General features: G+C 48.9%; 2 protein-coding genes across 5 annotated transcripts in view; one reads left to right on the plus strand and one right to left on the minus strand.

Moving 5' to 3' along the window:
• PRADC1 (protease associated domain containing 1) overlaps positions 1–20,634 on the plus strand; it is a 40,427-nt gene extending 19,793 nt beyond the window's left edge. For all 4 annotated transcript variants that reach the window (XM_063925381.1, XM_063925382.1, XM_063925384.1 and 1 more), the window contains 3 exons: positions 1,770–1,879; positions 18,533–18,700; positions 19,674–20,634. In XM_063925381.1, coding sequence (XP_063781451.1) covers positions 1,770–1,879; positions 18,533–18,700; positions 19,674–19,794 — 399 coding nt within the window. In that variant the 3' untranslated portion in view covers positions 19,795–20,634. The remainder of the gene's footprint in view (positions 1–1,769; positions 1,880–18,532; positions 18,701–19,673) is intronic.
• A 692-nt stretch (positions 20,635–21,326) lies between these two features.
• Positions 21,327–22,965, minus strand: part of GLOD5 (glyoxalase domain containing 5) — a 36,801-nt gene continuing 35,162 nt past the window's right edge. Inside the window, exon 4 of the mRNA XM_063925385.1 lies at positions 21,327–21,661. Within this exon, the coding sequence (XP_063781455.1) occupies positions 21,521–21,661 (141 nt within the window). The 3' untranslated portion in view covers positions 21,327–21,520. The remainder of the gene's footprint in view (positions 21,662–22,965) is intronic.

Raw genomic sequence — 22,965 nt, forward strand, 5'->3', positions numbered from 1 at the left:
ATTTCAACTGGGTCGATTCCTACATTTCCTGCAAACAGGATTGTCTATGGGCCTCAAATTGGGGTCCATTAAGGTTCAAATTTCGGCCCTGTCGATTTTCTTCCAAAAAGAATTGGCTTCAGTTCCTGAAGTCCAGACTTTTGTAAAAGGAGTACTACATATACAGCCCCCGGTTGTGCCCCCAGTGGCACCGTGGGATCTTAATGTAGTCTTGGATTTTCTAAAATCCCATTGGTTTGAGCCGCTCAAATCGGTGGAGATGAAGTATCTTACATGGAAAGTAACCATGCTACTGGCCCTGGCTTCAGCCAGGAGAGTATCAGAATTGGCGGCTTTATCATATAAGAGCCCATATCTGATTTTCCATACGGACAGGGCAGAACTGCGGACGCGTCCTCATTTTCTGCCTAAGGTGGTGTCAGCGTTTCACCTGAACCAGCCTATTGTGGTGCCTGCGGCTACTAACGAGTTGGAGGATTCCAAGTTGTTGGACGTGGTCCGGGCATTGAAAATATATATTTCAAGAACGGCTGGAGTCAGAAAGTCTGACTCACTGCTTATATTGTATGCACCCAACAAGATGGGTGCTCCTGCTTCTAAGCAGACTATTGCTCGTTGGATTTGTAGCACAATTCAACTTGCACATTCTGTGGCAGGCTTGCCACAACCTAAATCTGTCAAGGCCCATTCCACAAGGAAAGTGGGCTCATCCTGGGCGGCTGCCCGGGGAGTCTCGGCATTACAACTCTGCCGAGCTGCTACTTGGTCAGGGGCAAACACGTTTGCAAAATTCTACAAATTTGATACCCTGGCTGAGGAGGACCTTGAGTTCTCTCATTCGGTGCTGCAGAGTCATCCGCACTCTCCCGCCCGTTTGGGAGCTTTGGTATAATCCCCATGGTCCTGACGGAGTCCCCAGCATCCACTTAGGACGTTAGAGAAAATAAGAATTTACTTACCGATAATTCTATTTCTCGTAGTCCGTAGTGGATGCTGGGCGCCCATCCCAAGTGCGGATTGTCTGCAATACTTGTACATAGTTATTGTTACAAATAAATCGGGTTGTTATTTGTTGTGAGCCGTCTGTTCAGAGGCTCCTACGTTTGTCATACTGTTAACTGGGTTCAGATCACAAGTTATACGGTGTGATTGGTGTGGCTGGTATGAGTCTTACCCGGGGTTCAATATCCTTCCTTATTGTGTACGCTCGTCCGGGCACAGTACCTAACTGAGGCTTGGAGGAGGGTCATAGGGGGAGGAGCCAGTACACACCATGTGATCCTAAAAGCTTACTTTTTGTGCCCTGTCTCCTGCGGAGCCGCTATTCCCCATGGTCCTGACGGAGTCCCCAGCATCCACTACGGACTACGAGAAATAGAATTATCGGTAAGTAAATTCTTATTTTTTTGCTGAATTCTAGGAGCTCAATAGGTACAGAATTTCAACAACCAATCAGCACTTGGCATTTGCCTGTCTGATGAAAGTCACATGATGAAATTGAGCATCTTATTGGTCGCTGTGCCTTAGTTACATTTTTTTGCACCTAAATGCGATGTTGGCCAGTGTCACGTTTAGGCAATAGTTGTGCTTGGGTTCTTGCCACTGCCACCCGTTATTCGTGGGATCCTGTCTCTGGGAGTCGCAGTGGGGTATGAGGAGGGGGTAATAAGCAGGTTTGTGTATGGCTTCTGGGTGAGAAGTAGATGAATGTAATGATCTGACCCCAGAGACCTGCCATGGTGATCTTACAATGTGTGTGTTCCTTCTAGAGTCAGAGATATGACCAGATCCACCTGGTCCCTGCGGATCCCCCAGAGGCGTGCAGTGAACTGAACAATGGGGTGTTCATCCAGGGACAGATCGCACTGGTGGAGCGGGGGTAAGTCCTGATCTGCCTTTTCCCAGATACTTCTGTCTGTGACACGCCTGGAGCTGGCACTCACCTGAGTCTGAGTCTACGTGGATCCGATACAAAGTTACACAATGCCTGTTCCAAATCTTGATGCCACTATTAAAGAGGAATCTAGAAGCCCTCAAGTTTCACATTTACATCCCAATTATATTAGTTAAATAACCGTCAGTAATACATATATGTAGCTTGTACCTTGGGAGATCCAAGAGAACACAGAGACCAGGCTAAAATTAATGAAGGCTTCATTTGAGCACACGTACTCCAATGCTTAATAATTACAAAAATGATTATGTAAAATGACACACAGATAGCAGCACGGACCGTGTAGTGGTTAGTATTACTGCGCCACAGCACTGAGTCATGGGTTCGATTCCCACCATGCCCTAACTGTGTGGAGTTTGCATGTTCTTCCCATGCTTGCGTGGGTTTACTCACAATCTTCTTAGAACACAATCCAGAAATATACTGTCGGTTAATTGTATCTCAACAATATATTAATCCTAGTGTGTGTGTGTGTGTGTGTGTGTGTGTGTGTGTGTGTGTACATGTGGTAGGGAATATAGGGGGTCATTCCGAGTTGATCGCTAGTTGAAAATCTTTGCTGCGCTGCAATTAAGGAAAAAAAGGCACTTCTGCGCATGCGGCACAGTGCACACGCGCAACGTACTTTCACAACAGCCGATGTATTTTCACACAAGGTCTAGCAAAGCTTTTCAGTCACGCTGCTGACCGCAGAGTGATTGACAGGAAGAGGGCGTTTCTGGGTGTCAACTGACCGTTTTCAGGGAGTGTTCGAAAAAACGCAGGCGTGCCAGGAAAAACGCAGGCGTGGCTGGGCGAACGCAGGGCGTGTTTGTGACGTCAGATCCGGAACGGAATGGCCTGAAGTGATCGCAAGCTAGGAGTAGGTCTAGAGCTACTCAGAAACTGCACAATATTTTTTTTGTAGCCGCTGTGCGATCCTTTAGTTCGCACTTCTGCTTAGCTAAGATACACTCCCAGTGGGAGGCGGCATAGCGTTTGCACGGCTGCTAAAAACTGCTAGCGAGCGATCAACTCGAAATGACCACCATAGAGTGTAAGCTCCACTAGGGCAGGGACTGATGTGAATGGCCGAATATTCTCTGTAAAGCGCTGCGGAATATGTGTGCGCTATATAAATAACTGGTAATAAATAAATAATATATGCAGAATAGTTTCAAATAAAAAGTAATACAATGACGGAAACAGAATCACTTGCACATATAAAGAGGACTCTGCTTTGTGGAGAGGGCACCACGTGTGATGGTCTGTCAGAACTGAACATGGATGTCAGGTTGTCTTTTGGGGGGGATATCCACTTAGCTGCAGTAAATTTCAGTGACTAACGGTTCCCCTAGGGCCTGTCCAGTTGTCCCTGCTATCCAGCACTTATTGGGGAATATGTTTTGCATGCTTCAGGCACGTGACACAAAATCCCCAATAACCCGCACTTAGAGTCCCATTTCTTCGCGATAACATGGGTCCAGGAACTTATCCCGGATCTCTGGTTGTGAAGACACGGGGTTCCATATCACTCAGGCACGGTGGTAGATGAAAACCAACAGAATGGGTTATAAACAGCTCCGCACACTTCTGTAATCCAATTCCACATGACAATTCCCATCACATGCTCCTGACAGAACATTATTTCTTAGCCTATGACAGGGGTGGGGAACCTTTGGCCCTCCAGCTGTTGCTGAACTACACATACCAGCATGCCCTGCTACAGTTTTGCTATTTGGCCACGCTGAAAAGGTTGCAGGTCATGCTGGGATGTGTAGTTCAACAACAACTGGAGGACCAAAGGTTCCCCACCCCTGGCCTAGGAGCTGAGAATCTGTCCTCTGCTCTCTGGGTAGCTCTAACACCTTACTGCTGTCCTCTATCTAACACCTTACTGCTGTCCTCTATCTAACACCTTACTGCTGTCCTCTATCTAACACCTTACTGCTGTCCTCTATCTAACACCTTACTGCTGTCCTCTATCTAACACCTTACTGCTGTCCTCTGTCTAACACCTTACTGCTGTCCTCTCTCTAGCACCTTACTGCTGTCCTCTCTGTGACACCTTACTGCTGTCCTCTCTGTGACACCTTACTGCTGTCCTCTCTGTGACACCTTACTGCTGTCCTCTCTGTGACACCTTACTGCTGTCCTCTCTCTCTGACACCTTACTGCTGTCCTCTCTCTCTGACACCTTACTGCTGTCCTCTAGCTAACACCTTACTGCTGTCCTCTAGCTAACACCTTACTGCTGTCCTCTAGCTAACACCTTACTGCTGTCCTCTAGCTAACACCTTACTGCTGTCCTCTAGCTAACACCTTACTGCTGTCCTCTAGCTAACACCTTACTGCTGTCCTCTAGCTAACACCTTACTGCTGTCCTCTATCTAACACCTTACTGCTGTCCTCTATCTAACACCTTATTGCTGTCCTCTATCTAACACCTTACTGCTGTCCTCTATCTAACACCTTACTGCTGTCCTTTCTGTGACACCTTACTGCTGTCCTCTATCTAACACCTTACTGCTGTCCTCTATCTAACACCTTACTGCTGTCCTCTAGCTAACACCTTACTGCTGTCCTCTAGCTAACACCTTACTGCTGTCCTCTAGCTAACACCTTACTGCTGTCCTCTAGCTAACACCTTACTGCTGTCCTCTAGCTAACACCTTACTGCTGTCCTCTAGCTAACACCTTACTGCTGTCCTCTAGCTAACACCTTACTGCTGTCCTCTAGCTAACACCTTACTGCTGTCCTCTAGCTAACACCTTACTGCTGTCCTCTAGCTAACACCTTACTGCTGTCCTCTAGCTAACACCTTACTGCTGTCCTCTAGCTAACACCTTACTGCTGTCCTCTAGCTAACACCTTACTGCTGTCCTCTAGCTAACACCTTACTGCTGTCCTCTAGCTAACACCTTACTGCTGTCCTCTAGCTAACACCTTACTGCTGTCCTCTAGCTAACACCTTACTGCTGTCCTCTAGCTAACACCTTACTGCTGTCCTCTCATTCTGACACCTTACTGCTGTCCTCTCATTCTGACACCTTACTGCTGTCCTCTCATTCTGACACCTTACTGCTGTCCTCTCATTCTGACACCTTACTGCTGTCCTCTCATTCTGACACCTTACTGCTGTCCTCTCTGTGACACCTTACTGCTGTCCTCTCTGTGACACCTTACTGCTGTCCTCTCTGTGACACCTTACTGCTGTCCTCTCTGTGACACCTTACTGCTGTCCTCTAGCTAACACCTTACTGCTGTCCTCTAGCTAACACCTTACTGCTGTCCTCTAGCTAACACCTTACTGCTGTCCTCTAGCTAACACCTTACTGCTGTCCTCTAGCTAACACCTTACTGCTGTCCTCTAGCTAACACCTTACTGCTGTCCTCTAGCTAACACCTTACTGCTGTCCTCTAGCTAACACCTTACTGCTGTCCTCTCTCTGACACCTTACTGCTGTCCTCTCATTCTGACACCTTACTGCTGTCCTCTCATTCTGACACCTTACTGCTGTCCTCTCATTCTGACACCTTACTGCTGTCCTCTCATTCTGACACCTTACTGCTGTCCTCTCTCTGACACCTTACTGCTGTCCTCTAGCTAACACCTTACTGCTGTCCTCTAGCTAACACCTTACTGCTGTCCTCTAGCTAACACCTTACTGCTGTCCTCTAGCTAACACCTTACTGCTGTCCTCTAGCTAACACCTTACTGCTGTCCTCTAGCTAACACCTTACTGCTGTCCTCTAGCTAACACCTTACTGCTGTCCTCTAGCTAACACCTTACTGCTGTCCTCTAGCTAACACCTTACTGCTGTCCTCTAGCTAACACCTTACTGCTGTCCTCTAGCTAACACCTTACTGCTGTCCTCTAGCTAACACCTTACTGCTGTCCTCTAGCTAACACCTTACTGCTGTCCTCTAGCTAACACCTTACTGCTGTCCTCTAGCTAACACCTTACTGCTGTCCTCTAGCTAACACCTTACTGCTGTCCTCTAGCTAACACCTTACTGCTGTCCTCTCATTCTGACACCTTACTGCTGTCCTCTCATTCTGACACCTTACTGCTGTCCTCTCATTCTGACACCTTACTGCTGTCCTCTCATTCTGACACCTTACTGCTGTCCTCTCTGTGACACCTTACTGCTGTCCTCTCTGTGACACCTTATTGCTGTCCTCTAGCTAACACCTTACTGCTGTCCTCTAGCTAACACCTTACTGCTGTCCTCTAGCTAACACCTTACTGCTGTCCTCTAGCTAACACCTTACTGCTGTCCTCTAGCTAACACCTTACTGCTGTCCTCTAGCTAACACCTTACTGCTGTCCTCTCTCTGACACCTTACTGCTGTCCTCTTATTCTGACACCTTACTGCTGTCCTCTCATTCTGACACCTTACTGCTGTCCTCTCATTCTGACACCTTACTGCTGTCCTCTCTCTGACACCTTACTGCTGTCCTCTCTCTGACACCTTACTGCTGTCCTCTCTCTGACACCTTACTGCTGTCCTCTCTCTGACACCTTACTGCTGTCCTCTCTCTGACACCTTACTGCTGTCCTCTCTCTGACACCTTACTGCTGTCCTCTCTCTAGCACCTTACTGCTGTCCTCTCTCTAGCACCTTACTGCTGTCCTCTTTGTGACACCTTACTGCTGTCCTCTTTGTGACACCTTACTGCTGTCCTCTCTGTTATTATTATTATTATCCTTTATTTATATGGCGCCACAAGGGTTCCGCAGCGCCCAATTACAGAGTACATAAACAAATAATCAAACAAGAAAACAGCAACTTACAGTTGACGACAATATAGGACAAGTACAGGGTAAATAAACATAGCTACATCAGCAGATGACACTGGAATAAGTATCAGGTGGCAGAAGACTGCTGGATTTGGTGCAGTTGAAGATTATTAAAGTAAGAAAAGAGTAAGCACATGAGGGAAGAGGGCCCTGCTCGTGAGAGCTTCCATTCTAACGGGGAGGGGTAGACCGATAGGGGTGAGACAGATGGGGTACATAGAGAGCGTGGAACAGAGGTTTAGGATGAGATTTGGCTGGGTTTGGTGTAGAAGTGGGTCTTGAGAGCCCGTTTGAAGTTTTGTAGAGAGGTGGAGAGTCTGAGGGGGAGAGGTAGGGAATTCCAGAGAAGTGGTGCAGCGCGTGAAAAATCTTGGAGGTAGGAGTGGGAGGAAGTAATCCGTAGGCAGGAGAGTTGGTGAGCATTAGCAGAGCGAAGAGGACGGGTGGGAGTGTAAAGCGAGATAAGATCAGAGATGTAGATGGGAGAGGAGTGGGTGAGGGCTTTGTAAGCAAGTGTGAGAAGCTTGAAATGGATTCTGAAAGGGAAGGGGAGCCAGTGAAGGTCTAGTAAGAGAGGAGAGGTGGACGTAGTGCGTTTGGTGAGGAAAATGAGCCGGGCAGCAGCATTGAGGATAGATTGGAGTGGAGAGAGGTATTTGTCAGGAATGCCAGTCAGGAGGAGATTACAGTAGTCCAGTCTGGAGATGACCAGTGAGTGGATAAGAGTCTTAGTAGCATCCTGGGTCAGAAAGGGTCTGATCCTGGAAATATTTTTTAGATGAAAACGGCAGGTTTGTGAGAGGTGCTGAATGTGAGGTTTGAAGGAGAGGGAGAAGTCAAGGATTACTCCAAGACAGCGCACTTGGGGGGTAGAGGAGATAGTAGTGCCATCAATAGATAATGAGATTGTAGGAGGTGAGGTTATGCGGGAGGGAGGGAAGATGATCAGCTCGGTCTTAGACATGTTAAGTTTAAGAAAGCGCTGGGACATCCAGGAAGAGATAGCAGAGAGACAGTTGGAGATACGAGTGAGGAGAGTAGGGGAGAGGAAAGATAGATTTGAGTGTCATCAGCATAAAGATGCTATTGGAAACCAAAAGAACTAATGAGCTTACCTAGTGAGGACGTATAGAGAGAGAAGAGAAGAGGACCAAGGACAGAACCTTGGGGTACCCCTACAGTTAGTGGAAGTGAGGGGGAGGTGGAGTCATGAGAGGAGACAGAGAATGAACGGTTAGAAAGGTAGGACGACAACCAAGAGAGGGCAGTGTCACGCAGACCAATGGAGTGAAGGATTTGCAGTAGGAGAGGATGGTCCACAGTGTCAAAAGCAGCAGAGAGATCAAGTAGAATAAGTAGAGAGTAGTGTCCCTTAGATTTAGCAGCATGGAGGTCATTGCATACTTTTGTAAGGGCAGTTTCAGTGGAGTGGAGAGGACGGAAGCCAGATTGGAATGGGTCAAGCAGTGAGTGTGAGGAAAGAAAGGAAGTAAGGTGGTTGTAGACAATATGCTCAAGGAGTTTGGAGGCAAAAGGGAGGAGAGAGATGGGTCGGTAGTTGGAGAGAGTGTTTGGATCAAGGGTAGGTTTTTTAAGAATAGGAGAGATGAGTGCATGCTTGAAGGCAGAGGGGACAGTGCCTGATGATAGGGAGAGATTGAGAAGGTGGGAAAGATGGGAACAAGCAGAAGAAGAGAGGTAGCGGAGGAGGCGGGAGGGGATAGGGTCAAGTGGGGAGGTGGTGAGGGGACAGGAACGAATGAGGGCCATGACTTCCTCTCCAGATGCATGGGAGAAAGATGACAGAGTTGGTGCGAGGGATGGGGAGGGTTGGTAAGGGATGGGAGAAGGCTGGTTACTGATGGTCTGGTGTGATGTGATGTCCTGACGTATGGAGTCAATTTTGGTTGTGAAGTAAGTGGCAAAGTCAAGAGCAGAGAGTGAGGAAGGGAGACGAGGTGGAGGTGGGCAGAGGAGTGAGTTGAGAGTGGCAAAGAGGCGCCGTGGGTTGGAAGACTGGGAGGAGATGAGGTTCTTGAAGTATGACTGTTTAGCAAGAGAAAGGGCAGCACTGAAGGATGAAAGCATAAGTTTGAAATGGAGGAAATCTGCCTTAGAGCGTGATTTCCTCCAGTGTCGCTCAGCAGTACGTGAGCATTTTTGCAGATATCTGGTGCATTTGGTGTGCCAGGGTTGAGGTGTTAATTTGCGAGGATGAATAGTGGTTGGTGGAGCAACAGAGTCAAGAGCAGAAGTAATGGATGCATTGTATGTGGAAGTGGCTTGTTCAGGGCATGAGAGAGAGAGAATAGCAGAGAGAAGTGAGTCAAACAGGGAGGAAAGGAATGTGGTGTCAATAGCTTCAATGTTACGCTTAGTGATGGTAGCCTTAGGAGGTAGAGATGGGGAAGTCGAGAGAGATAGGTTAAAGGAGAGCAGGTGGTGGTCAGAGAGGAGAAATGGGGAGTTGGAAAAATCAGAAATATCACAGCGGTGAGTGAAGACCAGATCCAGTGAGCTCCCATTCACATGGGAGGGTGAGGAGGTCCACTGGGAGAGACCAAGTGAAGAGGTGAGGTTAAGGAGTTTAGAGGCAGGGGATTGTGTGGAGATATCAATAGGGATGTTGAAATCGCCTAGAATAATGGTGGGAATGTCAGAAGAGAGGAAGTGAGGAAGCCAGGAAGCAAAGTTGTTGATGAATTTGGAAGCAGTGCCAGGGGGGCGGTAAATGACAGCTACTCTAAGATGGACTGGTTGGAAGAGGCGTATGGCGTGGACCTCAAATGTAGAGAATGTATGGGATGGTTCTGGTGGTATGAGTTGGTAGGAGTAACTAGAAGGTAAAATGACCCCAACACCACCCCCATGGCGACCCCCAGCTTGGGGTGTGTGTGTGAATGTGAGGCCCCCAGCAGAGAGAGCAGCAGCAGAAGTAGTGTCGGAGGGAGTAATCCAAGTTTCAGTAATGGCTAGTAGGTGTAGGGAGTTGGAAATGAAAAGGTCATGAGTGGGGACCAGTTTGTTACAAACAGATCTGGCATTCCAGAGGGCACAGGATAGGGGGTGTGAGTTTGTGGGAGAGATGTGAATGAGATTTTCAGGGTTGCTGTAGCGATGAGGTGGGATTAACTTTGAGGGCAGGGATGATGAGAGAGTAGTGATGGTGCGGGTGCCTGAGCTAGGAGGGGAAACTGCAGGAGGTGGGCAGGGAGGGGGGTCAGTGTGATGTGGATGGGGGTGTGGGCAGGTGACAGGGAAGGGAGAGAGGGAGCAGGGCTGAGTTGTGGGGTAGCAGGACCATGGAGCAGAGGTGAATGAAAGTGGGGTAACAGGAAAGGTGGGGGTAGGAAACAGAGGGATGGAGGGGGGAGAGAGGAGGAGGTGTAGGAGACTAGGGGGGGAAGGATAAAGATACATTATTAGGTAGACACTGAGTGATGTGGGGAGTATACTGCTGTCCTCTCTGTGACACCTTACTGCTGTCCTCTCTCTGACACCTTACTGCTGTCCTCTCTCTAGCACCTTACTGCTGTCCTCTCTCGGACAGCTTACTGCTGTACTCTCTCTGACACCTTACTGCTGTCCTCTATCTAACACCTTACTGCTGTCCTCTATCTAACACCTTACTGCTGTCCTCTATCTAACACCTTACTGCTGTCCTCTATCGAACACCTTACTGCTGTCCTCTATCGAACACCTTACTGCTGTCCTCTATCGAACACCTTACTGCTGTCCTCTATCGAACACCTTACTGCTGTCCTCCTTTTTCTCTAACGTCCTAGAGGATGCTGGGGACTCCGTAAGGACCATGGGATAGACGGGCTCCGCAGGAGATAGGGCACTTTAAGAAAGCTTTGGATTCTGGGTGTGCACTGGCTCCTCCCTCTATGCCCCTCCTCCAGACCTCAGTTTTTACACTGTGCCCAGAACGAGATGGGCGCACTGTAGGGAGCTCCCCTGAGTTCTCTGCCTAGAAAGCATTTTTGTTTGGATTTTTTTCTACATTTTTACAGGGAGCACTGCTGGCAACAGGCTTCCTGCATCGAGGGACTGAGGAGAGAGGGGCAGACCTTCTTAATTTATAGGCTCTGCTTCCTCGGCTACTGGACACCATTAGCTCCAGAGGGGGTGAACACAGGTTCTTACTGGGTGTCCACCCCCAGAGCCGCGCCGCCGTTCTCACAGAGCCAGAAGAAACGAAGTCAGAAGACGTCTCAGGCGGCAGAAGCCTTCAGAGCTTCACTGAGGTAACGCACAGCACCGCAGCTGTGCGTCATTGCTCCCATACACCTCACACACTCCGGTCACTGTAAGGGTGCAGGGCGCAGGGGGGGGGGCCCTGGGCAGCAATATAACACCTCTCATGGCAAAAGACAATATACATGTACAGGTGGGCACTGTACATGCATATAAAAGAGCCCCCGCCATTTTTTAATAACTTTGAGCGGGACAGAAGCCCGCCGCCGAGGGGGCGGGGCTTCTACCTCAGCACTCACCAGCGCCATTTTCTCTCCACAGCACCGCTGAGAGGAAGCTCCCTGGACTCTCCCCTGCTTACACACGGTGTAGGGGGTTTAAAAGAGAAGGGGGGGGGGCACATAATTGGCGGATAACATATTATACAGCGCGGCTGGGGGAAAAACATTTTGTGTTGGTCTCCAGGGTCATTGCGCTGGGGTGTGTGCTGGCATACTCTCTCTCTGTCTCTCCAAGGGGCCTTAAAGGGGATACTGTCTTCAGAAAAGAGTTTCCCTGTGTGTGTGAAGTGTATCGGTACGCATGTGTCGACATGTTTGACGAGGAAGGCTCGCTTAATGTGGAGGGGGAGTGCTTGAATGTCATATCGCCGTCGGCAGCGCCGACACAGGAATGGATGGATATGCTGAATGTCTTAAATGCAAATGTCAATCTATTGCATAAAAGGTTAGACAAGGCTGAAGCTAGGGATCAGTCAGGTAGCCAGACCGTGCCTGTCCCTGTGGCGCCAGGACCTTCGGGGCCTCAGAAGCGCACCATTTCCCAGATCGATGACACAGATACCGACACGGATACTGACTCTAGTGTCGACTATGAAGATGCAAAATTACAGCCGAAGGTGGCAAAAGGTATTCGGTACATGATTATTGCCATTAAAGAGGTTTTGCATATTACTGAGGAACTCCCTGTCCCTGACACGAGGGTACACATGTATAAAGGGAAAAAGCCTGAGGTCATCTTTCCGTCCTCATTTGAGCTGGGTGAATTGTGCGAAAAGGCTTGGGAATCTCTAGAGAGGAGACCACAAGTTCCCAAAAGGATTCTTATGGCGTATCCTTTTCCACAAACGGATAGGATACGATGGGAATCTTCGCCTAAAGTAGACAAGGCGCTGACATGCTTATCCAAAAAGGTGGCACTGCCTTCTCAGGATACGGCTTCCCTCAAGGATCCTGCTGATCGCAGGCAGGAAATTACCATGAAGCACATTTACACTCATTCAGGTACTATTGTTAAACCGGCTATGGCGTCGGCCTGGGTTTGTAGTGCTGTTGTGGCATGGGCAGATTCCTTATCTACGGAGATTGACACCTTAGATAGGGATGCCATTTTAATGACCATAGAGCATATCAGAGATGCTGCCTTGTATATGAGAGATGCTCAAAGAGACATTTGTTTATTAAGCTCCAGAATAAACGCTATGTCTATTTCTGCTAGGCGGCACTTGTGGACCCGACAGTGGACGGGAGACGCCGATTCAAAGCGGCATATGGAGTCCTTGCCTTACAAAGGGGAGGAGTTGTTTGGAGACGGCCTCTCGGACCTTGGGGGTCATTCCGAGTTGTTCGCTCGCAAGCTGCTTTTAGCAGCTTTGCACACGCTAAGCCGCCGCCTACTGGGAGTTAATCTTAGCATATTAAAATTGCGAACGAAAGATTAGCAGAATTGCGAATAGACACTTCTTAGCAGTTTTTGAGTAGCTCCAAACTTACTCGGCATCTGCGATCAGTTCAGTGCTTGTCGTTCCTGGTTTGACGTCACAAACACACCCAGCGTTCGCCCAGACACTCCTCCGTTTCTCCAGCCACTCCCGCGTTTTTCCCAGAAACGGTAGCGTTTTTTCGCACACTCCCATAAAACGGCCTGTTTCCGCCCAGAAACACCCACTTCCTGTCAATCACATTACGATCACCAGAACGAAGAAAAAACCTTGTAATGCCGTGAGTAAAATTCCTAACTGCATAGCAAATTTACTTGGCGCAGTCGCACTGCGGACATTGCGCATGCGCATTAGCGACTATTCGCTCCGTTGCGACAAAAAAATAACGAGCGAACAACTCGGAATGACCCTCCTTGTCTCTACTGCTACGACGGGTAAGTCGAATTTCTTACCTTATGTTCCCCCGCAGCATACTAAAAAGGCACCTCATTATCAAATGCAGTCCTTTCGTTCCAATAAGAGCAAGAAGGTACGGGGATCGTCCTTTGTTGCCAGCGGAAAAGGCAAGGGAAAAAGGCTGCACACAGCTAGTTCCCAGGAGCAGAAGTCCTCCCCTGCATCTGCAAAGTCCACCGCATGACGCTGGGGCTTCCCGGGGGGAGGCAGATCTAGTGGGGGCTCGTCTTCGGTTTTTCAGCCACGTCTGGGTTCGCTCGCAGGTGGATCCCTGGGCATTAGAGATTGTTTCTCAGGGATACAGACTGGAATTCGAAGACTTGCCTCCTCGCCGGTTTTTCAAATCGGCTCTGCCGGCTTCCCCGTCAGAGAGGGAGCTAGTGTTGGCAGCAATCCAAAAATTGTATATTCAACAGGTGATTGTCACAGTTCCTTATCTCCAGCAAGGAGAGGGATATTACTCAACCCTATTTGTGGTCCCGAAACCAGACGGTTCGGTCAGACCCATTTTAAATCTAATATCCCTGAACCTGTACTTGAAGAGGTTCAAGTTCAAAATGGAATCACTCAGGGCGGTCATCGCCAGCCTGGAGGGTGGGGATTGGATGGTGTCCCTGGACATAAAGGATGCTTGCCTTCATGTTCCGATATTCCCCCCTCACCAGGCGTTCCTGAGATTTGCAGTGCAGGACTGTCACTACCAATTTCAGACGTTGCCGTTTGGGCTTTCCACGGCCCCGAGAATTTTCACCAAGGTAATGGCGGAAATTATGGTGCTCCTGCGCAGGCAGGGTGTCACAATTATCCCATACTTGGACGATCTCCTCATTAAGGCGAGATCTCGGGAGAAGTTGCTGGACAGCGTGTCTCTGTCCATGAAGACGTTGCAGTTACACGGCTGGATTCTCAATATACCGAAGTCCCAGCTAGTCCCTACAACGCGTCTGACCTTTTTGGGCCTGATTCTAGACACAGACCAGAAAAAGGTTTTTCTTCCGATCGAAAAGGTTCAGGAGCTCATAGCCCTGGTCAGGAACCTATTAAAGCCAAAAAAGGTTTCAGTGCATCATTGCACACGGGTTCTGGGGAAGATGGTAGCTTCATACGAGGCCATCCCTTTCGGCAGGTTCCATGCAAGGACTTTTCAATGGGACCTCTTGGACAAGTGGTCCGGGTCCCATTTACAAATGCATCAAAGGATCACCCTGTCTCCCAGGACCAGGGTATCTCTCCTGTGGTGGCTGCACAGTGCTCACCTACTAGAGGGTCGCAGGTTCGGCATTCAGGACTGGGTCCTGGTGACCACAGACGCAAGCCTCCGAGGCTGGGGAGCAGTCACACTGGGAAGAAATTTCCAAGGTCTCTGGTCAAATCTAGAGACTTGTCTCCACATCAACGTCCTGGAGTTGAGGGCCATATACAACGCCCTGCGTCAAGCGGAGGAATTGCTTCGGGACAAACCGGTTCTGATTCAGTCAGACAATGTCACGGCAGTGGCTCATGTAAACCGCCAAGGCGGAATGCGGAGCAGAGTGGCCATGGCAGAAGCGACCAGGATTCTACGCTGGGCGGAAGGCCATGTAAGCGCACTATCAGCAGTGTTCATCCTGGGGGTGGACAACTGGGAGGCGGACTTCCTCAGCAGGCACGACCTGCATCCGGGAGAGTGGGGACTTCATCAAGAAGTCTTCGCACAGATCACGGGTCGGTGGGGACTGCCTCAAATAGACATGTTGGCGTCCTGTCTCAACAAAAAGCTAAAGCGGTATTGCGCCAGGTCAAGGGACCCTCAGGCGGTAGCGGTAGACGCTCTGGTGACACCTTGGGTGTTCAGATCGGTCTATGTGTTTCCTCCTCTTCCTCTCATACCCAAGTTGTTGAGAATAATAAGAATAAGCAGGGTCAGAACAATCCTCATTGTTCCAGATTGGCCACGGAGGACTTGGTATCCGGAGCTGCAAGAGTTGCTCACAGAAGATCCGTGGCCTCTTCCTCTAAGGCAGGACCTGCTGCAGCAGGGGCCCTGTCTGTTCCAAGACTTACCGCGGCTGCGTTTGACGGCATGGCGGTTGAACGCCGGATCCTAGCGGAAAAAGGGATTCCGGAGGAGGTCATTCCTACCCTGATCAAGGCTAGGAAAGACGTGACGTTGAAACATTATCACCGTATATGGCAAAAATATGTTTCTTGGTGTGAGGCCAAGGCGGCTCCTACGGAGGAGTTCCATTTGGGCCGTCTACTTCACTTCCTTCAAACGGGAGTGAATTTGGGCCTAAAATTAGGGTCCATAAAGGTCCAAATTGCGGCCTTATCCATTTTCTTTCAAAGAGAATTGGCCTCTATTCCTGAAGTACAGACTTTTGTGAAGGGAGTGCTACATATTCAGCCTCCCTTTGTACCTCCGGTGGCGCCTTGGGATCTTAACGTGGTGTTACGTTTCCTCAAGTCGCCTTGGTTTGAACCACTCAAAACAGTGGAGTTGAAATACCTCACGTGGAAAGTGGTCATGTTGTTGGCGTTAGCTTCGGCAAGGCGTGTTTCAGAATTGGCGGCTTTATCACATAAAAGCCCATACTTGGTTTTTCACGTGGATAGGGCAGAGTTGAGGACTCGTCCTCAATTTCTGCCAAAAGTGGTCTCATCTTTTCATGTGAACCAACCTGTTGTCGTGCCTATGGCTACACGGGACTTGGAGAATTCCGAGTCCCTGGATGTGGTCAGGGCTTTGAAGATTTACGTGACCAGGACGGCTAGGATCAGGAAGACTGAAGCTCTGTTTGTTCTGTATGCGGCCAACAAGGTTGGCGCTCCTGCTTCAAAGCAGACTATTGCTCGCTGGATCTGTAACACGATTCAGCAGGCGCATTCTACGGCAGGATTACCATTGCCTAAATCGGTTAAGGCCCATTCCACTAGGAAGGTGGGCTCTTCTTGGGCGGCTGCCCGAGGGGTCTCGGCATTACAGTTGTGCCGAGCAGCTACTTGGTCGGGGTCAAACACCTTTGCAAAGTTCTACAAGTTTGATACCCTGGCTGAGGAGGACCTCCTGTTTGCTCAATCGGTGCTGCAGAGTCATCCGCACTCTCCCGCCCGTTTGGGAGCTTTGGTATAATCCCCATGGTCCTTACGGAGTCCCAGCATCCTCAAGGACGTTAGAGAAAATAAGATTTTACTTACCGGTAAATCTATTTCTCATAGTCCGTAGAGGATGCTGGGCGCCCGTCCCAAGTGCGGACTTCTTCTGCAAGACTTGTATTTAGTTATTGCTTACATAAGGGTTATGTTATAGTTTATCGGTTGAACCGAGGCTATGTTGTTGTTCATACTGTTAACTGGGTAGTTTATCACAAGTTATACGGTGTGATTGGTGTGGCTGGTATGGATCTCGCCCTTAGATTTACAAAAATCCTTCCTCGTACTGTCCATCTCCTCTGGGCACAGTTTCCCTAACTGAGGTCTGGAGGAGGGGCATAGAGGGAGGAGCCAGTGCACACCCAGAATCCAAAGCTTTCTTAAAGTGCCCTATCTCCTGCGGAGCCCGTCTATCCCCCATGGTCCTTACGGAGTCCCAGCATCCTCTACGGACTACGAGAAATAGATTTACCGGTAAGTAAAATCTTATTATTATTTTTTTTTCCTTAACACTCAGCAGCCTCTTTCATTTGCCTAGCACTGATTTCTCACTTCTATTTCTTTTCTGTGTGGCACCCTAGGGTGCTATGGTCGAGGTAGTTTGGGAGTGCTATGCGCCACAGAGGCGAACCCCTAGTGTTAGGGACCTGTCCGACGAGGTCACTGTGAAGAAGGTGGGCAGGCTCATATACTGGCCAATATATGCCAAGAACCTCGATTTATTATGGTTGTTATAATTTTAACGGTGTGTGGTGTACCTTCACCTTTTTTCTTATAAAGAATGACACTGATGGAGTTTTGGGGTAGTGACATTGTCAATGGGAAGATTATAAGGTCAGATTTGGACATGTTGTGGTTGAGGAAGCGCCTGGTCATGCAGGTGGAGAGGCAGATAGACACTTGGGATAAGGAAGAGGGTGAGTAGGCTGGGGAGGTAGATTTAGGAATGACATTGGAGGGCTATGGGTTGTGCAGCTCATCGAGAGTTGGATTTATAGCGGGGTTGATGGTAACTGGGCTGGGTCTGATGGCGGGCTACATAGACCAGTGGTTCCAAACTTTCTTGAATCATAGCGCCATAGGGAATCAGTATTTTCCTCATGGCGCCCCAAAAAATTTTTAGTGAGAAATTTGGAGAAAAAAAAGATAATATAATTTGTGCAGGCCTATCACGCTTAGGGTCATCACCTGGTTACACTTATGTCTGGCCACATATTTTATGATTGGCAGCCACCAGTTCTGGTTTTGCCCATGATATAGACCATAAATAATTTGATTTGGTCCTGGACCTCCAACCGGTGGCACCCCTAGTGGTTTAGGAACTAACGACACAGCATGCGCAGTGAGACGATACCTTGTAACTCAGTACTTTCAGGTCATGTTGATGGACTCGTGTTGATAAACCTTTAGCCGGTTAAAATGAAGCGGTTGACACGTTAGACTATTATTCTGAGATCTTTGTATTTCACACTTTTTCCGTTTCCCTGGAAACTGAACGATTGTCTAAAGTTTAACATTTCTCCCTTTATAATAGGAGACATTTAACTCCTGCACTTTCCTGTGAAGTCACAACAATGTCGTATTTAACCAGACAAATGTTTTCCCTCCACACTGGATATAACCTGGCGGGTTTTGTATCTGAAACCTTCATAGTCCTAAAGAAGTGCTTACAGTGAGGTCACAGCGGCTGAACAGACAGACACCGCCATGACAATGTGTCCCAGAAAGGCTCAAGATTGTGACTGTGCTTCTGCTGAGCCCTAGTACCCCTATTTCTAAGACCTAGTCATTTAAGTGCATGTAGTTCTATACCCTGCATTGCCATGACAAACAAGGTCTGTATTTGTAATGCAAATTACAGTGGTGGGCTGCAAAAAGCCACACTGTAATTACCTTGGCTTGTTTCTTTTTGCTGCTCTCAAAGATGTACAATTCTGCAGTTTTCCAGAGTGTTATTTAACTACCATAGCAACCACAGTCGCATAGCACATTATGTAGTGAGCAGAGAGGCTTCAGAATGCCCCCTCTGAGCTCTGTTTTCACCATAACATCCTCCACTTTTGTTAATATGGTTCTTTGCCCAGTGCTTTTCTGTTATTACCCTGGAATGATAAGAATAGTCTGCTTATATGAATTACCTAATGGTCTCCCATTTATTTGTACGCATTCCTGGGAATAACAAGTTTATGCCCCCTCGCGGTATGAAGTCCATATGATCCGATGAGTATGATGGTCCTGCACACACAAATCCTCCTTCAGTTCCATCTTATTTTTGGTTCACAGAGGTTGTTCGTTCCTGTCCAAGACGCGGGTGATTCAGGAGCATGGCGGCAGAGCAGTGATTATTGCTGACAGCGCCACGGACAATGACAGCATCTACGTGGAGATGATTCAGGATAACACGGGGAGGACAGCCGAGATCCCAGCCCTCTTCCTGCTGGGCAGAGACGGGTATGTACAAGGTCGGGAATGCCAGGCTGGCCTGGCGGCTGAGACTGTGTATGTAGGGTCTGATGGAGTGGTGGCATGTAACCCGCACGTGTCACAAATCATCACGCCTGTATTGCACACGTGGCAGTTGGCAGTGGTTTGCAGTCTTATATCATCACGCCTGTATTGCACACGTGGCAGTTGGCAGTGGTTTGCAGTCTTATATCATCACGCCTGTATTGCACACGTGGCAGTTGGCAGTGGTTTGTTACCCCGAGTGGGCAGGGCAATTGTACTGCCCCAAGAATGTGATGTCATCCCGAGTGGGCAGGGCCGTAGCAGGGCGACTGTACTGCCCGAAGAATGTGATGTCATGCAGAGGGGCAGGGCCGTAGCGGGGGGGGAGGGGTGATTGTACCACCCCCAGGACATGTGATGTCATGCTGAGGGGGCAGGGCCGTAGCAGGGTAATTGGACTGCCTTAAGAATGTGATGTCATGCTGAGAGGGACGGGAACATCTAGACTGGGAAGAGGAGGAATGTCCGGGACGTCCTGAGGACACTCCAAGCAGTTCTGCATGGTGCTGTTCTGGGAACCCTGCAAGCCAAATGCAGGTGCCACGGGGCAGTGACTGTACTTCCCCCTGCGCAGTGGCACCGCTCGCTCACCTCTGGTTACAGCGCTGCTGTACAGTCATCCACACTTGTGTCCCGTCATGTCTCCTACAACCCTGTCACATTCACGAGTGTTCTAGTCTCTTATTGTTTGTGAGCAACCTAAAGAATAACTCCCGCTTAGTAGACCCCTCCTCTGGATAGTAGGGGCCCACTCCCGTGCACATAGAAATGTATAGCCCTACTATCTGGCTTACTGTATTCAATGGTTACCCCTATTTTGTGATGCTGTCAGCTCCTGATTGACTAATGGAACATTGCTTTCATCTTGACCATGTCTGAACCTTTGCTGAGAGTTCCTTTTCCATGTCTCGCCCAGGTACATGATCCAGCGTTCCCTGGAGCAGCACGGACTACCCTGGGCCATCATCTCCATCCCAGTGAACGTCAGCAGCATCTCCACCTTTGAGCTCAGACAGCCCCCCTGGACGTTATGGTAGACGCACTGAGATGTGGGAGAGGCACGAGGCACTGGGAAAGGAAAGGTTTGCAGACGGAGTATTTATACACACTGACTGTTTTTTGCTTTTGTGAAGCTGATTTTTGTATCTCCTATTTTTGTCTTCCTCCGGGCTACTTGGATTTAGCCGTGTTGTACGGTGCGTACTCCTACACCGACGCGACTCTCGCCAGGAGCGCAGAATTCTCTTTTTTGTAAGAATTCTAGCCCCAGGAATTATATTTCCAAACTTGTGGATGAGAAGATACCTAACAAGACATGCTGGGACTTGTAGTGACTGGAAGGCTGCCTGTGACATGTTCTACAGATATTACCTACCTGCGCCCAGGTGTGGCACTTGTACCCTGCAGACTTCTGGGTTAGCCGTCCAGGTGGAGACACACGGGGGTAAATTAACTAAGATGGGAGTTCTATTTAAGATGTGATGTTGCCCATAGCAACCAATCAGATTCCAGGTATTATCTTTTAGAAGGTGCTAGATAAATGAGAAGTAGAATCTGATTGGTTGCTATGGGCAACATCCCTTTTTAAATAGAACTCCCATCTTAATAAATTTACCCCCCTGTCTCTGCCACTATGGTGGATGCCAGTGGGGTGAATTGCGGACCTTTGTCCCCAGCGTTAAAGGGCTAAACATGGTTCCCAAAAGTACAAGAAGCGCGTCGCTTAGACAGCCAAGTCCTGTAACGTTTTATAGTCTGTAAATATTCTATCAGACCTCGTCCTGCCCCCTGCAGTTGTCTGATAACCTCAGCCGCTGCCTACACTAGTAACGAGTATACAATGTGACTTTCTAAGGATGAATAAATGGTTTACAGTTCTTCGTTGTGTGTGGTTATTTCCGGCCTGTCCTGTCCTCACACACAGCTGGATTATATTCCAGGGCTGATGAATGCAATCTCAGTACAGAAGCTAATGACTTTCTGCGTGTTACCGGCGGCTCCTGCAGTCTCCACGTTAGCGTAATGCTCAGCGCTTACCTGCACTTGGGTTATACTATACCGTGTTCAGCGCTTGATCAGCAGGCTGCTGCGGGAGTATTCATGTTTTTATGGAATTCCTACTGCAGGGGTAGGCAACCTGTTGCACTACACATCCCAGCATGCCCTGCCAGTTTTTCTCTTAGGGCACGCTAAAACTGTTGCAGGGCATGCTGGGAGTATTCCACAACAGCTGGAGTGCCAAAGGTTGCCTTCTCCTGCCCTACAGAGTGACATAATCAGGTTACGGGCCGGGACGTAGAGCGCTAGTCATGATGCCGTCTCAAGGGGCTAGTTAATGTGGCTATTGGTTGACCGCACCTCCAGACCACCAATGCCACTCTGCTAGCCTCATTGGGTGTTTCTGACCACCTGTGATTTAGCCGGGCATGCAGTTCATATTATATATATATACTGATACTACGAATACGGGGAGCTGTAGCTGCAGATCAGGCCACAACCAGGGACCAATGGCTCTCCTCTTACCCTGTATACTGTACCTTGTATATAGAGATGCAGCGTCACTAGTAAGCTGGGTAGGACAGACGCCTTTATTTCATTTATTTTTATTTTTTAATTCAGAACTGATACAAATCTATACATTTCCTTTCCAGCTACAATATGAGAAATCAGGAGGGTGGCGCTAATGGGAAACAGGCCCGGTTGCTGTGGGTTACGGCACATCTTTTATCTTGTCATACATACACAGTGCAGTGACGCAGCGGATTAGGGTTTCCCACTGGGGTCAGCGACGTAGTTAGAAACTTCTATCAGATTGTGGTCTGGATCTCTCAAATAAACAGAATTGATTTCCCCCACTGCTCCTGTCCGTGACACCGGTCCTTCCTCCACTGGCACGCCACAGATCTGCGAGAGACGGAACACCTGATCAGTGTGGAAGCTCCGCCGCAACGGGATACATGGGGAATGTTCTGCAGAGACCGGCCTGCCAGCTATAATATGATACACGGAGAATGTTCTGCAGAGACAGGGCCTGCCAGCTATAATGTGATACATGGAGAATGTTCTGCAGAGACGGGGCTGCCAGCTATAATGTGATACACGGAGAATGTTCTGCAGAGACACGGCCCGCCAGCTATAATGTGATACACGGAGAATGTTCTGCAGAGACTGGGCTGCCAGCCATAATGTGATACATGGAGAATGTTCTGCAGAGACACGGCCCGCCAGCTATAATGTGATACATGGAGAATGTTCTGCAGAGACACGGCCCGCCAGCTATAATGTGATACATGGAGAATGTTCTGCAGAGACACGGCCCGCCAGCTATAATGTGATACACGGAGAATGTTCTGCAGAGACACGGCCTGCCAGCCATAATGTGATACATGGAGAATGTTCTGCAGAGACACGGCCCGCCAGCTATAATGTGATACATGGAGAATGTTCTGCAGAGACAGGGCTGCCAGCTATAATGTGATACATGGAGAATGTTCTGCAGAGACACGGCCTGCCAGCTATAATGTGATACATGGAGAATGTTCTGCAGAGACACGGCCCGCCAGCTATAATGTGATACATGGAGAATGTTCTGCAGAGACTGGGCTGCCAGCTATAATGTGATACATGGAGAATGTTCTGCAGAGACAGGGCTGCCAGCTATAATGTGATACATGGAGAATGTTCTGCAGAGACGGGGCTGCCAGCTGTAATGTGATACATGGGGGATGTTCTGCAGAGATGGGCCTACCAGCTATAATGGGATACATGGAGAATGTTCTGCAGAGACAGGGCCTGCCAGCTATAATGTGATACACGGGGAATGTTCTGCAGAGACAGGCCTGCCAGCTATAATGTGATACCTGGAGAATGTTCTGCAGAGACGGGCCTACCAGCTATAATGTGATACATGGAGAATGTTCTGCAGAGACGGGGCTGCCAGCTATAATGTGATACATGGAGAATGTTTTGCAGAGACGGGGCTGCCAGCTGTAATGTGATACATGGGGGATGTTCTGCAGAGATGGGCCTACCAGCTATAATGGGATACATGGAGAATGTTCTGCAGAGACAGGGCCTGCCAGCTATAATGTGATACACGGGGAATGTTCTGCAGATACAGGCCTGCCAGCTATAATGTGATACCTGTAGAATGTTCTGCAGAGACGGGCCTACCAGCTATAATGTGATACCTGGAGAATGTTCTGCAG

This window comes from Pseudophryne corroboree, chromosome 1 (assembly GCF_028390025.1).
Source record: "Pseudophryne corroboree isolate aPseCor3 chromosome 1, aPseCor3.hap2, whole genome shotgun sequence".
Taxonomy (NCBI): domain Eukaryota; kingdom Metazoa; phylum Chordata; class Amphibia; order Anura; family Myobatrachidae; genus Pseudophryne; species Pseudophryne corroboree.